Source organism: Marmota marmota, unplaced genomic scaffold (assembly GCF_001458135.2).
Source record: "Marmota marmota marmota unplaced genomic scaffold, marMar, whole genome shotgun sequence".
Lineage (NCBI taxonomy): Eukaryota > Metazoa > Chordata > Mammalia > Rodentia > Sciuridae > Marmota > Marmota marmota.
In genome coordinates this window covers 23,915,068-23,927,169 of record NW_026000101.1, presented here as the reverse complement: position 1 = coordinate 23,927,169, position 12,102 = coordinate 23,915,068, and the positions used below count along the sequence as shown (strand labels likewise).

General features: G+C 40.3%; 1 protein-coding gene across 2 annotated transcripts in view; it reads right to left on the bottom strand.

Annotated features, from left to right (window-relative positions):
• Positions 1–568: 568 nt before the first annotated feature.
• Mob3b (MOB kinase activator 3B) overlaps positions 569–12,102 on the bottom strand; it is a 194,839-nt gene continuing 183,305 nt past the window's right edge. For both annotated transcript variants that reach the window (XM_015492472.2, XM_048783527.1), the window contains exon 4: positions 569–5,956. In XM_015492472.2, coding sequence (XP_015347958.1) covers positions 5,927–5,956 — 30 coding nt within the window. In that variant the 3' untranslated portion in view covers positions 569–5,926. The remainder of the gene's footprint in view (positions 5,957–12,102) is intronic.

Sequence of the window (12,102 nt, the reverse complement as noted above, 5' to 3'; positions counted from 1 at the left end):
TTATATTATATCATTGAAAAAAAATATATATATATATTTACTACCAGTTTTTCAAATATGTTTCCTTATTCTCCTACAATAAGTTATTATATGAACAAATCTATAATCCCAGTGTACGGTTCAGGCATGGAGCAATCAAACTACCTAAAAATCAAGTAACATAGTGGCCAGCCAGAGATTAAAAATAGAGTTTGCATGCCCCGATCAATGAACTTTTTCTATGATCTGGTTTTATTATCTTTATATACTGGGTTATCATCAAATTAATATTAAATCCTGCTACAAGAAAAAAATATGTCTAACACTAATCTGTTGAGAAACTAAACTATATGCTTGACGCCTCTTGGAAAATTCTGTAATAGGATAAAGAAACTTCTGCTAAATACAAATATGTGCATGTATGTTTTCAAATAAATTTTGAATTATGTTTTGTAGAATTTTTACTTTTCCTCTTATTAAACTATTCCAGGACAGTTTTAAGATGAAGAAATTAAACACAATAGATATTAATTAAATATTATTAAATAAAATAAATAAATAAGTCAAGCATTAAAAAAGGCAGACCAGATGATGGTTACATGTCTTTTATTTATGACATTTGAATTTCTAAGCCCACATAGAACTGATTTTATAAATATCCTTTAGTTTTATCTTGCTTTTCTAATTGATTTGTTAGTCTATTTTTCTTATAGTCAAACCCTTAATTTAATAACAAATGGAACTAAAAATATAGTCAACATTTTTTTCCAGAAGTATGTAGAAAAGATACAAGAAAACTCTGGAATCAGAACACAAGAAGCTAGTATGACAGCTTAATTGTTTGATTAGAACTGGACTTTTCCCTCTATGTTATACAAATTCTTACATAATGTCACTGAAAATTCTTACCCAGAATTAATACCTGCCCAGAGGGAAATAGTCTATTATAAAAGTGTTTTGCTGATATATTCTTTTAAAGCAGGAAAGCAATCATTATTTCAAAACACACTTTGTTTGGCTAATTCTAAGAATCACCAGTTTCTTCAAAGACCAAAGTGGTCACAGCAAGAGAAATGTTGTTATCCAGATGACATCTCCCTCTCTTATTAATTGTGCCTTTTTACCATTTCTTGAAGACATAGCCATACTTTTCCTACAACTTTTTTTTCCCCCTTACAGCGTGATACTCATGGGGTTTGGAAGGGACACCAGATTAGAGACCATAGGAAGTGATGTGCTTCTATCACTGATAGATTGGCAAAAACCACCACAAAGAGATGAGTGGAACTCTAGTTCCTTCATGTTTTTCCTGTTAAAGAGGTGATTGAAAACAACAACCCAACCCAAGCAGTGTAATCTAATAGAGATGTTAAAAATAGGAAGAAAGAAAATTCAGGGAGGTTAGCCAAAATGGTTGGTTATAACATAGGGAAGAGTTTTGTATGGATACTTAATTTCTTTTAAAATTCTATAAGTGTATAAAAAGAAAGTCAGGACTTAACAAAGACACAACAGGGTTTCTGGAAGGCATGAACTAATTTCTTATCAGGTTTATGGTTGGTGACATTCATAATGCAAACTTGGGGAAGAGCTTTGGGAAGCTTTCTAGTTGAACAATAGAAATGGTTACCAACAGGTCAGCCAAGAAGGTGCTGTCATTGGGAGAACTCTAAAGGAAACAAGATTGAAGGACCATTGGGAACAATCTTGAAAAACTTCACAGATGTGCAAATGAAGTTCTCTTTATTATGTAATTACTTATGCTGCACTGTCCCTGGATTTATTAAAGGTGGGACACAGAAAAGATGTGCTGAAATTCAAACAGTACTTTGCTGGAATCCAAGTGGAAGGATTTCAGATATTGTGGAGTTTCAGTAGGTTCTACCAGAGGATGATACAGAATTTCCATGCCTGGAGATCTGTGAGAGGAGAACAGATTTTCAATGGGAATGTCACTGACATGGCCTGGGAGGTAGAAGGAATGGATTAAGAAATCTCTCAAAGCTCCTCCCATTCATCCTGAATCTGAGACTCTGGGTCCTAAGAAATGAGAAAATACTCAGGGAAGAAAAAAATTGACAACCTAAGGAGCAGGAATGACTCTAGATGAGTGTTTCTTAATCTACTTTTTTCCCCCATTATTTTTCTACTGAGGAACTTTTATGGCATTTTACTCCTACTCATGTCCTCCCACCCCTTATTCCATCCTTCATAAGATTTTAATACCACATACTTTGTATCTGATTATGTGCTATGGTCCTTTGGAGGGCTACAACATATTATAAGATCTAAGATTCTCCCTCCGAGAAACATTTGGAAATTCCTCTCAACAAGAAGGTTTTCTGAATAAACCATGGGTCTGAGTGGGAAGTCACTAAGGATAGGGGGATGCAATGTTACATGTATTTCAACTCTGGCTACATGACCATACAAATTCTCATTGGCCAGCATGCCCACATATTGCCCACACAGGCAAGTGTCCTGTTTCTCTTCCTTCTGTTAAATGGAAAGGTATGAATCCTTTGCCACTGGTATATCATTTATCTGCAGTGGGTACTCTCTTTGGGGATCATGAACTCTGGTTATTAAGAAATGGATGCTTACATGTATAGCTTCACCTTCTATAAAAACTAGGCTTAGTGAATTTCAGAGCTTAATAATGAATCATAGACGTTGATAATGGTTGGACCAGCCAGATAGCACCTGCAGCCACTGATCCTTCTTAATATTATGAAGAGATGTTAGACATGTGCTTCCTGATGTGATGCAACAGGAAGAAACAACCTGACTTACATAGTATTCTTGCAAAAACAAACAAACAAAAAAAAAAAGGAGCATAATGAGGAAACAATCAGGAAACCAACCAAACAAAATCCTCCAGATGGTGGGACATTCCATGAGTAAAGTGGCTCAAATTCTTTAATAATGTCAGCTGGGTACAGTGGTGCATGCCTGCAATCTCAGCAAGTTGCAAGGCTGGCATGGGAGAATCACAATTTCAAGGTCAGCCTCAGCAATTTAACAAGACCCCGTTTCAACATAAAAAGATTTTAAATATGAATTGAGGATGTTGTTCAGTGGTAAAGTGTCCCTGGGTTCAATACCCAGTAGGAAAAATGACAATAATGATCATAATGATGATGATGTCAGAGTCATGAACTGATGGACACACTGCACCATGTACACATAACACAACACAGTGCCCCACAAACACACCTCACCACACATATTCACAAAAGGGAAACTCTAGTCCATTATCAGATACTAAAGAGAAAGGCAATAAAAGGCAAAGTGTTATTCTTGATTGAATCCTAGATTTAAAAAAAAAATAAACTATAAAGAATATTTTGAGACAGTTGAAGAATTTCAAACAGGGATTGTGTTGATGTTCAGTTTCTTGGAGGTGATAATGACATTGAAGATGACCAGGGCAAGAGTCATATTAGGAGGAGCTTGATGAAGAATCTTAAAGTTTTATGATGGCTATATCTTATTTTCAAATGATTGAACACTCAGAACATGTATTTATGGTAAGAAAGAAAATGGGGCAAAATGTTAATTGATGCACTTAAGGGCATAAGGATACTCATTATAATCTTTTAACTTTGAAATTTTCACTCCCCCTACTCCCACCCAAGTGGGAAAACAAGGAGGAGAGGGGACCAGGTTGGGAGAAAGAAGCAGGGTTGCCAGTCTCTGACCCAGAGGAATGGAGAAATCTGGAGGCTTCCAGAAGCTCAGATTCTCCATTTGCAGTAAGAGATTTATGGAAGACAAATCAGGCCAAAGAGTTAAAATTTTTTTTTTCTATGAAGACTTTCCTTAGAATTTGCCAAACAAAGTTCTGTGAGAATAGGAACATCCTGTAATTAACAACTACAAGAGCAGTTTTCTAGAATTTACTCTAGAAGAGTTGATTAGTGCAATTAGCCACATAGCCATGAGGAGAATGTTTCAAGAAGTTCAAAAAAATGTTTGGATGTTTAGATTTATTTCATACAGTTAGTAGAGAACAGCTTTATTAATGACACATGTCTTCAGATTCTAGCCTTCCATTTGATTAAGCATCATTGAAATGCAGGAACATGTTCAACTTTCTAAATGCAAACATCCTGTGGTTCTCCATGGTACAAAAATCTCAAGGGCATGGGCTCCATTTCTTTGTCCCACCATCCTGCATTCCCATGTGGTATTGCATATTACACATTTCAGGAATTAGGGGCTCTTGTTTCCTCTGTATCCTTAAGACAGTTTCCCCCCATCCCAGTCAAAAATTAGGATGAGAAAAATTTTTGCCTATATTGGCCTCTCAAAGTTACTTAAGAGAAAAAAGAAAGTTTATTGTTGACCAGCGTGAACAACATGGAGAGAGGTAGCAGCGTCTGGGTTCCATGAGATAATGTTTATAAGATAGGAAGCAAGGATCTGTCCACGTGGTTGGGTCAGTGTCGAAGGCCACTGTGCACACAGTCAGCCCTTTCTTGGTTTGGACAGAGATTTCATGCCCTCTAGGCTTTCGCGGCAGCCACAAATGATGTTAACACATTATGTATAATAAAAGAAATCCAGAGTCGCTCATTTCTCTTTTAATTGTTATTATATTAAGTGTGCTAATACATTCTTATCTACTTCCCTCCACCAACAGATATTTCATTAAACTCAAATTATCACTGGAAGTATTATTACCCCCTCGTCACAGGCTGGGCTGACAGGACCACGGTTTTTGTGAATGAATCAGAGAAGTCGACATTTCATCAATTACAACTTTGTTAGGTTTCAAAAGGCAGGGCACAGTGCAGACTGTGTTATTCTGTCTACTGAAAGAGAAAAATTGGGGGAAAAAATGGAATAACAAAGTTAGCTCCAGCTCTACTGCCACCTTGGTAACTGGGCACAATCAATGGGACTTTCCAGGAGTTAATTTTGTGCCATAACATAACATGGCAGAGGAGAAAGAAGACTGGTTGAGTTTCAAGCTCAGAGAGCCAGTGAGTAAGGTGACAAATCAACAGAGTGGGTGTATCACTGACATACACCAAATAACCAATTGTCCAGCCAGGACTCCCTGCTCTTTACAGAACAAACACCGCACTAATGTGGCTCAGGGATCTTACTGACCATTCTTGGTCATTTGTAACTTTCTTTTATTTCTCTTTTCTGGGAAACAGGAAAGAATATCAATAGGAGAGTCAGGGAATGATGCTTACTAAAAAAAAGTACATTCTGATCAGGGCAAACTGGTAACTTGTTAGCTTTCTGCGAGTGGCCAGTCTCTTCCCTGGAGTTAGATTGTGAAGACCCTGTTTGGAACAGAGACAAGCCAGGCCCTGGAGTGGTCCCTGATAGAACTGCTTCTTAGGGCAATGGCATGGATGCTGCCAGATGGGCTTCTGATCTCACAGCTCCACAGCCCTGCAGAATGTGAAGCCACAGGATCAGAGTGGGAGCTTTCAGAGACCCAAAAGGAAGGCTTGTTATAGAAAAACTTGCAGTGTATCCAAAGTTCCCAAATTCACTTGGTACTTAGAAAACAAATGACCGAAAAGTCAACTGGCTGACAAGACAGGTAAGTGGAAAGGTACTAATAAACATCTCAGTCTTAAAACCTGAATTCCAGTAAAGCTTAGGCGGCAGGTCACAGGCAGAACCATGACATGCACAGAAGTGCAGAGGCCCCTCCTGGATGATTCCTGAGCCGGAAGGGTCAAGGGCTGGTCCTTCTTCCATGTTGTGGTCTTCTGGTCCACAGGTCTGGTCTAGCAGCACTCAGAGGGTTAAGAGCACATGAAGTGAGTGGGGAATGTGTCTCTTGGGGGTCACTGATCGACTCCACCTCTTCTGCTCCGGGAAGTAGGTGCACCATTTCATCCAGGGAGGTCCGCTTTCTGTCCACCTGGGGCTCCAGGAGGAAACGGCTTTCCTTTCTTCCGAAGGACGAGATGGAGCATTAGTGACACATCCTGCTCGTCATCTCTTTCTGGAAAGCAAGGAAAGAAGGATGGTTAGACGAAACTGTAGGCACAGCAATGATGGGATGAGGATTCTGAAGGCACTCTCAGGACCTGCAGGTTGCAAGCATGGACCATGAATAAGGTTCAGCATGCGGATGTGTTCCATTCAGTCCACAGGCTTATTTATTTACATATTCTATAATTAAGGTACTGTTTAAAGAGTTTTATTGTCTTGCCAAAAATCCAAGTTGCTTGCTTTTTCTAAAACTTTGAAAGATCTAGAGCCACAGAGCAGCTGGAGTTGAAGAATGGCTGTCCTCTTCAGACAGAGAAAATGCTCTCCAGATTGTCCCAGTCCCCCGCCCCCCCACACACACACTCTCAGTTGTGTCCCCAAGGGAAGCATCACTTGCCAACCAATATGATAAGTGGATTTGGATGGCTATTTTTAGAGGAACAACTTCTCTTTAGCTAAGTTTCAGTCAAAGATGGGAAAATGAAGAATAATTTCAATATGTAAAAGTCAATAAAAAGCAGAAGAGAGGACATTCTTCATGGAAATGAAGACTGTACCAAAGTGTATGACGTGCAGTCACCTGACATTCACCCATACACATCATGTGCCTGGCCTTTGCGGGCATTCACGGATCCCAAATGTGCCATCCTTTTTCTTCCTCTGGGACTCTGCATGGGCTGAAACCCTTGCCTATGACCAGTTCCTGCCACATCCCACCTACCCCTCTTTACTTGGTTAATTGACATTCATTTTCCCAACTCAGAAAAGATGACTTCTACCTGCCTGAAAGAACTTCTGGCACTCGATACCAACCACAGTGGAGACATCCATTCCCTCCACCTGTACACACCTGGTCCTTGCATAGGGTATACTGGTTGGAACTTTGTGAGTGTGTGGGGGTGCTGGGCATGTCTGTGGGCCCTACTGGACTGCACATTACTAAGGGTCCAGAAGAGGAAACACTTCTCATATCACAACACATGCTTCCACCTTTGTATCCCCGACCCCTAGCACAAGCCTGGGCACCGGCTAGGGACTCCTCTTTCATCTCCAAGGATAGTGTGGATAGCAAGCTGAAAATGAGCTCTGTGCCATTCAACATTTCAGGAGGACAAGGACAATGTTATTTTAATTAGATGAGTGAGTTGTTTCCAAGTTGCATCTCCTGCAGAACTGACTGTAGCCGCTATGTCTCTTACATGCTGATCCAATCACCTTGGCCTACAAAGCAGGCAACATCTGAATCAAAGGAGCTTGACATGGAAGGGCCCAGGTGCTCAGAGAGAGTTATGTTCTAAAACCATACAAATGTGTTGGTTAAAGAAATAATATACAGTGCAGAATCTAGGCACTTTTGCATCCCTGTAATATTATTAAATATGGAAAATGACATACAAATGCATATATTGAAAAATTAAAGAACCATTTACTTATACATATTACTCATACTGCGTAGATGCCTGGGAGACAAGACTGCTGTATTCATGGAGCTGCAATCCATTGAGGAGAAAGAGGTGTGGATCACAAGCCAAAGCTCCATGACATCAATGCAAGAATTTATCAGAGGAGAGGCTATGAAGCACAGAGCTACCAAGCTCACCTGGATTTCAGTCCTATTTCTGTCACACACTGCCCACCTGTGTGATCTCCCCAAACCTCCAGATCTTAATGCCTGGTTTTAGGCACACTTTCTCTAACCCCAGAGACGGGGCATATTCCCCTCTTCCACCCTTTCATAGCACCCGTCTTCACAATTGGACTCATCTATTGTTATTTTCCTTCCTCTTCCTGGATTCATCCTTTGTAAGATCCCGTGGATCTGAGAGAGAAGGGTTGTGTCTGTTGTTTGCTGTTGCATTCCCAGAGCTTGGCAATATTTTGTTTGATCAAGGAGTGAACAGCTCTTCTATGTCCTCATCTGTAATGCAGAGAGTAATACTGACTTGTAAAAGTCACAGCAAGGTCAAATGTATTAACATATGCTCAAAAAACCTTAATTCTTTTTCTGATCTCTTCCTACAGAAAGATGTGGTTCAGAAGCACGAACATAGAGGCAGTCTTTCTTGCTGTGGGGAGGAGGCCTTGGAGGACTTCTCTGATTACCCACTAGAGAGATGCAAACTTTAGAAGGGAGGAAACTGACCAATGGGGGTGGAGAGATGATACCTGACTAGGTATCTGGTGTTGCTATGGTTGAAGCAGAGGGAGCCGTGACCATAGCAGGATGTGGATAGGTGAGTGCATAACTGTGCAAAAGAAGGACCCATGCTTCTGGTGTGAGGAATAGATAAACACCATGGCAACTCTGCAACAAACTTGCTGTTCCTTTTTAAGAGGCTCTTGTGTTTTTTGTTATTATTATTATTATTATTATTATTATTATTATTATTGGAGAAACAGGGCCTCATTAAGTTTCTAGGCTGGCCTCAAACTTCTGATCCCTCCTGCCTCAGTCTCCTAAGTCTCTGGGATTATAGGCATGTGCCACCCTACTTGGCAATTGAATTGAAATGTCAAATGGGTTAACTTTTGATGAAAGAGACGGGAAAAATGAGGTGAGAATGTAACAAGGGTATGTGTGTACATTTGAGAGAAAAATAAAGGAAGATAGTATGGGATGGACACAATTTTAGCTTTATATCAAATACCGTAATTATTTGCAATGGGTTAGCACTTTCAGAAAGAAAGAAACTAGTGTTTGTTAAACACCCATAAAGTGCCAGGTGCTTTGGGGTGGTTATGTCTTTGCATCTGTATAACCTTAAGAATGAATTATGATCTTAATTTGGCAGAAGAGTCCTGGTCTCTGGGCAGGATGATTTGCTGAAGATAAATAGAAAAACTGCAGAGACGAAACAGGAGCAGTCGAGTCCATTAAACAGATGCATCTGTGTATCAGTCCCAGTGTCTGCTGTTCCGCAGGTGTTATGTCACGTAACCCTGACCCTGACACATGAAAGATGTGCCATCTCTATGGAATTATGAGGAGGCAAGTTCAGGGAAGGAGAGTAAATTATCAAAGTCATGCAGAATATGGCAGGTGTGGGATTTAAATTTAGGCCTATCTGGCTGCAAAGGTCAGCTATTTCCTCTCTACTATGCAATTTTAGTTTAAAGTTTTTCAGACCATTCTTAGAAATATGCATTCAAGAGCTGTTGATGTATAAATTAATGACAGGTAGCTATAAATCATTTTCTGAATTTTCAAGATGCCAGAAATATTTTTTTTTCTCCACCTGGACTTATGCCAATTTGACTTATAAATTATAATGAAGAAATACTAAAACAATTGTGCCACTGAAAAACTGTGGACACAAAAAATATGAAAGTGGTTAAAAAAAAGAAAAAGGTGGGTGAGGGTGAACAGTTCAGAGAGGATGTAGACTTATCCAAGGTCACTGAGTTAGTTTGTGAAAACTTAGGACTGGGGCTTTCTTCACAGTGCACTGCCGCAACATGAAGAAAAAAAAACAAAAACAAAAACAAAACCCTGTTTCCTGGGATGGCTGTTAAACTTTACAGGGAAAGAATGCAGATCAGAAACTTGACATTTCAACTGGACCCCCTTCAAAAATCTACAAGTCCCCAAGTTGTATTCTAGGACTTGTCCACTGGATGGCGCCAATCCGCTGTTTAAAGAAATCTAGTCTGCGGTGTGGGGTGCGGGGGCGGGGGAATCCAGTGGCCGTCCCCATCAGAGCCCTCCCGCAGGCATCCAGCAGGGCCAAACACATTCCTTCCTCCAGGGGACAGTGGTTCAAACAACTTCTAAGTAGAGCGCTAAGACGATTTTGCCATCGTTGGAGTCAAGGAACGCCAGAAGTATTAAGACAGACCACTGAAAGAATTCCAAAAGGTGCTTTGGGTTTCCGCAGAGGTGATGAGAATTTTCGGAGAAATGTTCATAGAGCCTTACTCGACTAGTATATCAAGATTTTTTTTTTTCTTTTAAACACCAGATTTTTTTTTTTTTTTTAAATGTGTCCTTACGGAAGGAATAAAGCAGAGGTTTGGTTGAGCCACTCAGTATGGTTTGGTACCTGGTTCTCCACTGCCAACAGCTTGACAAAGGCTGTGGGTAGCCAGGTCCCCCCACCCCTCTGCTGACCTGCTAATCCCCACCATTCACCACCCCAGCCAGGCCCACGGGGCTTCTAGCAGTTTCTGGGAGGCAGTTTCTTCTCCCTGGTAAATCCTTTCTGCTTTTCTATGCCTGGCAAATGTTCACATCCTTCAAATTTCAACTTCAGCTCCCAGAAAGCAACTAATGCCCCTTGTGGGTTGCCCCAAGGCCTTGCTCACATGCCTTACATCACTTTCTATTAGAGTGGGAATTCATTTCATTTTTGCCTCAGTCCTACAAAAGTCTTAAAACTTTGTTTTATATTAATGTATGATGAGGGATATTTCTTTCCAAGTCACCTTCAGCATAGATGGCTTGAGGGATCCAGCTATTTTAGGGACAAAATAGAAATTATGGGTCTGACATGAGGTTTTTTTTTTTTCTGTCTAAATGTAATTATGCATGTTTTCTATTTCTGATGTTTTGAGTTTTGCATAGCCTCTGAATTTTTATTATTAATACTCATACTTTTTTTCTAAAAAAACAAGTTATAGTAATTTAGAGAGAAATGAACAGGGAAGTAGGTGCAGACTCCAGATTGAATCATATTTGGTTTTAGAAATGAAGTTACAGTGACCTTTGCCCCTAGCTTTTGTGGGGAACTTCTTCAATGTATATAACCTCTTTTATAAATTGAAACTGTTCTCCATTTGTTAGCCATTTCAAGAAGTCTTGGTATCCACAGACCAAACTTCTGGGAACTGTATGAGTCAGATATTACTCTTATCTCTCAGCTTACCTATTTTTATAACTAAAGCAGAATAAATGGTCAAAAGAAATGCAATCACTTGAATGAACAATTTCTGACCCAGTCAAGACTACAAAGAAGCCAACTCTAACTCCTATTTTACAGCACTATGCCACTGCACATTTTAGCAATCTATTTTTTACGTAAAATGCATACAGAAAAAATATTTACTAGGTGTTGGCCATCATGCCAGCATAACAACTTCAATAGGTTGACTTTAAGCATTATAAACAGGTTCTGAAAAACTGACATCACCATAGTAGACTCATAGACCACTGCTCAGGCAGGGAGGAAACAGGGACATCTACCAGTCCAATGCCTTCACTTCAGAGATACGGAAACTCAGATTGTCAGAGAGCAAGTGTCCTCCCCACTCTGTGGATCTGGAAGAGGAAACCTGTATCAAGGAGTCCTCAGATTGGGTTTGGTATGCTTCAGTTAAAACCCAGTGTCACAGGATGGCACTCCTTAGCCTAAACTGCTGTCAGGGCTCTCCACGACTTTCCTGTTAAGTCCCAACTGCAGCATCCACTGCATTTCCTGAGCGGGGCTCCTCACACCCAGCCTCACCCCTGCACTCCCCATCACTCCTCCTCTCTTGAGGCACCCATAGCCATTCCCCTATGGATGCTTTCACTTGTGTATTTCTTCCCAGAACATCCTTCTCCCAACTCCATCACCCTTCAGTTCTCTCAGTCTGTTGTCACCTCCTCAGGGACATCTCTTACCCTATGTCACTCCCCTACCATCTGCAATAGGTCTCAGATGCTCCTTGTCCAGTTTCCCTTCATGCTTGTAGCACCTTCCAAATCATTCTGTGACCATTTATTATTTTTGTTCTAGCATGAGGCTACTCTCAAAGAGATGGATCAGATCTCATTTTCGCTTGAACCTTGGTGCAAAGCACACATCAGGTGCTTTGAAAATATTTATTAGACTAAAATTCAATGAAAAGCAATAATCAGATAGGCCAAGTAACATGAGAAGCGGTGGTGGGGGCGGGGGGAACATGCAGTGAGTACCTCCCATGGTAGAGGGATTTACACTTAATTCTGTGCACTTCTTTCTCACCCCACTGACAAACTAATTTACAGATGAGGAGTCACAGGCTCAGAGAATTGGATATTGAGTCACTTTCCCAAGTTCACCTAGCTTGTAAGTACAAGAATAAGGACCTGAACCCAGACTTTGTTGACTCCAAAACAAGCAAACAAATAAAAACCATGCTGTTCCCACTACTTGGTGGGGGGAGGAATAGTATCTTAAAAAAAAAAAAAAAAAAAAA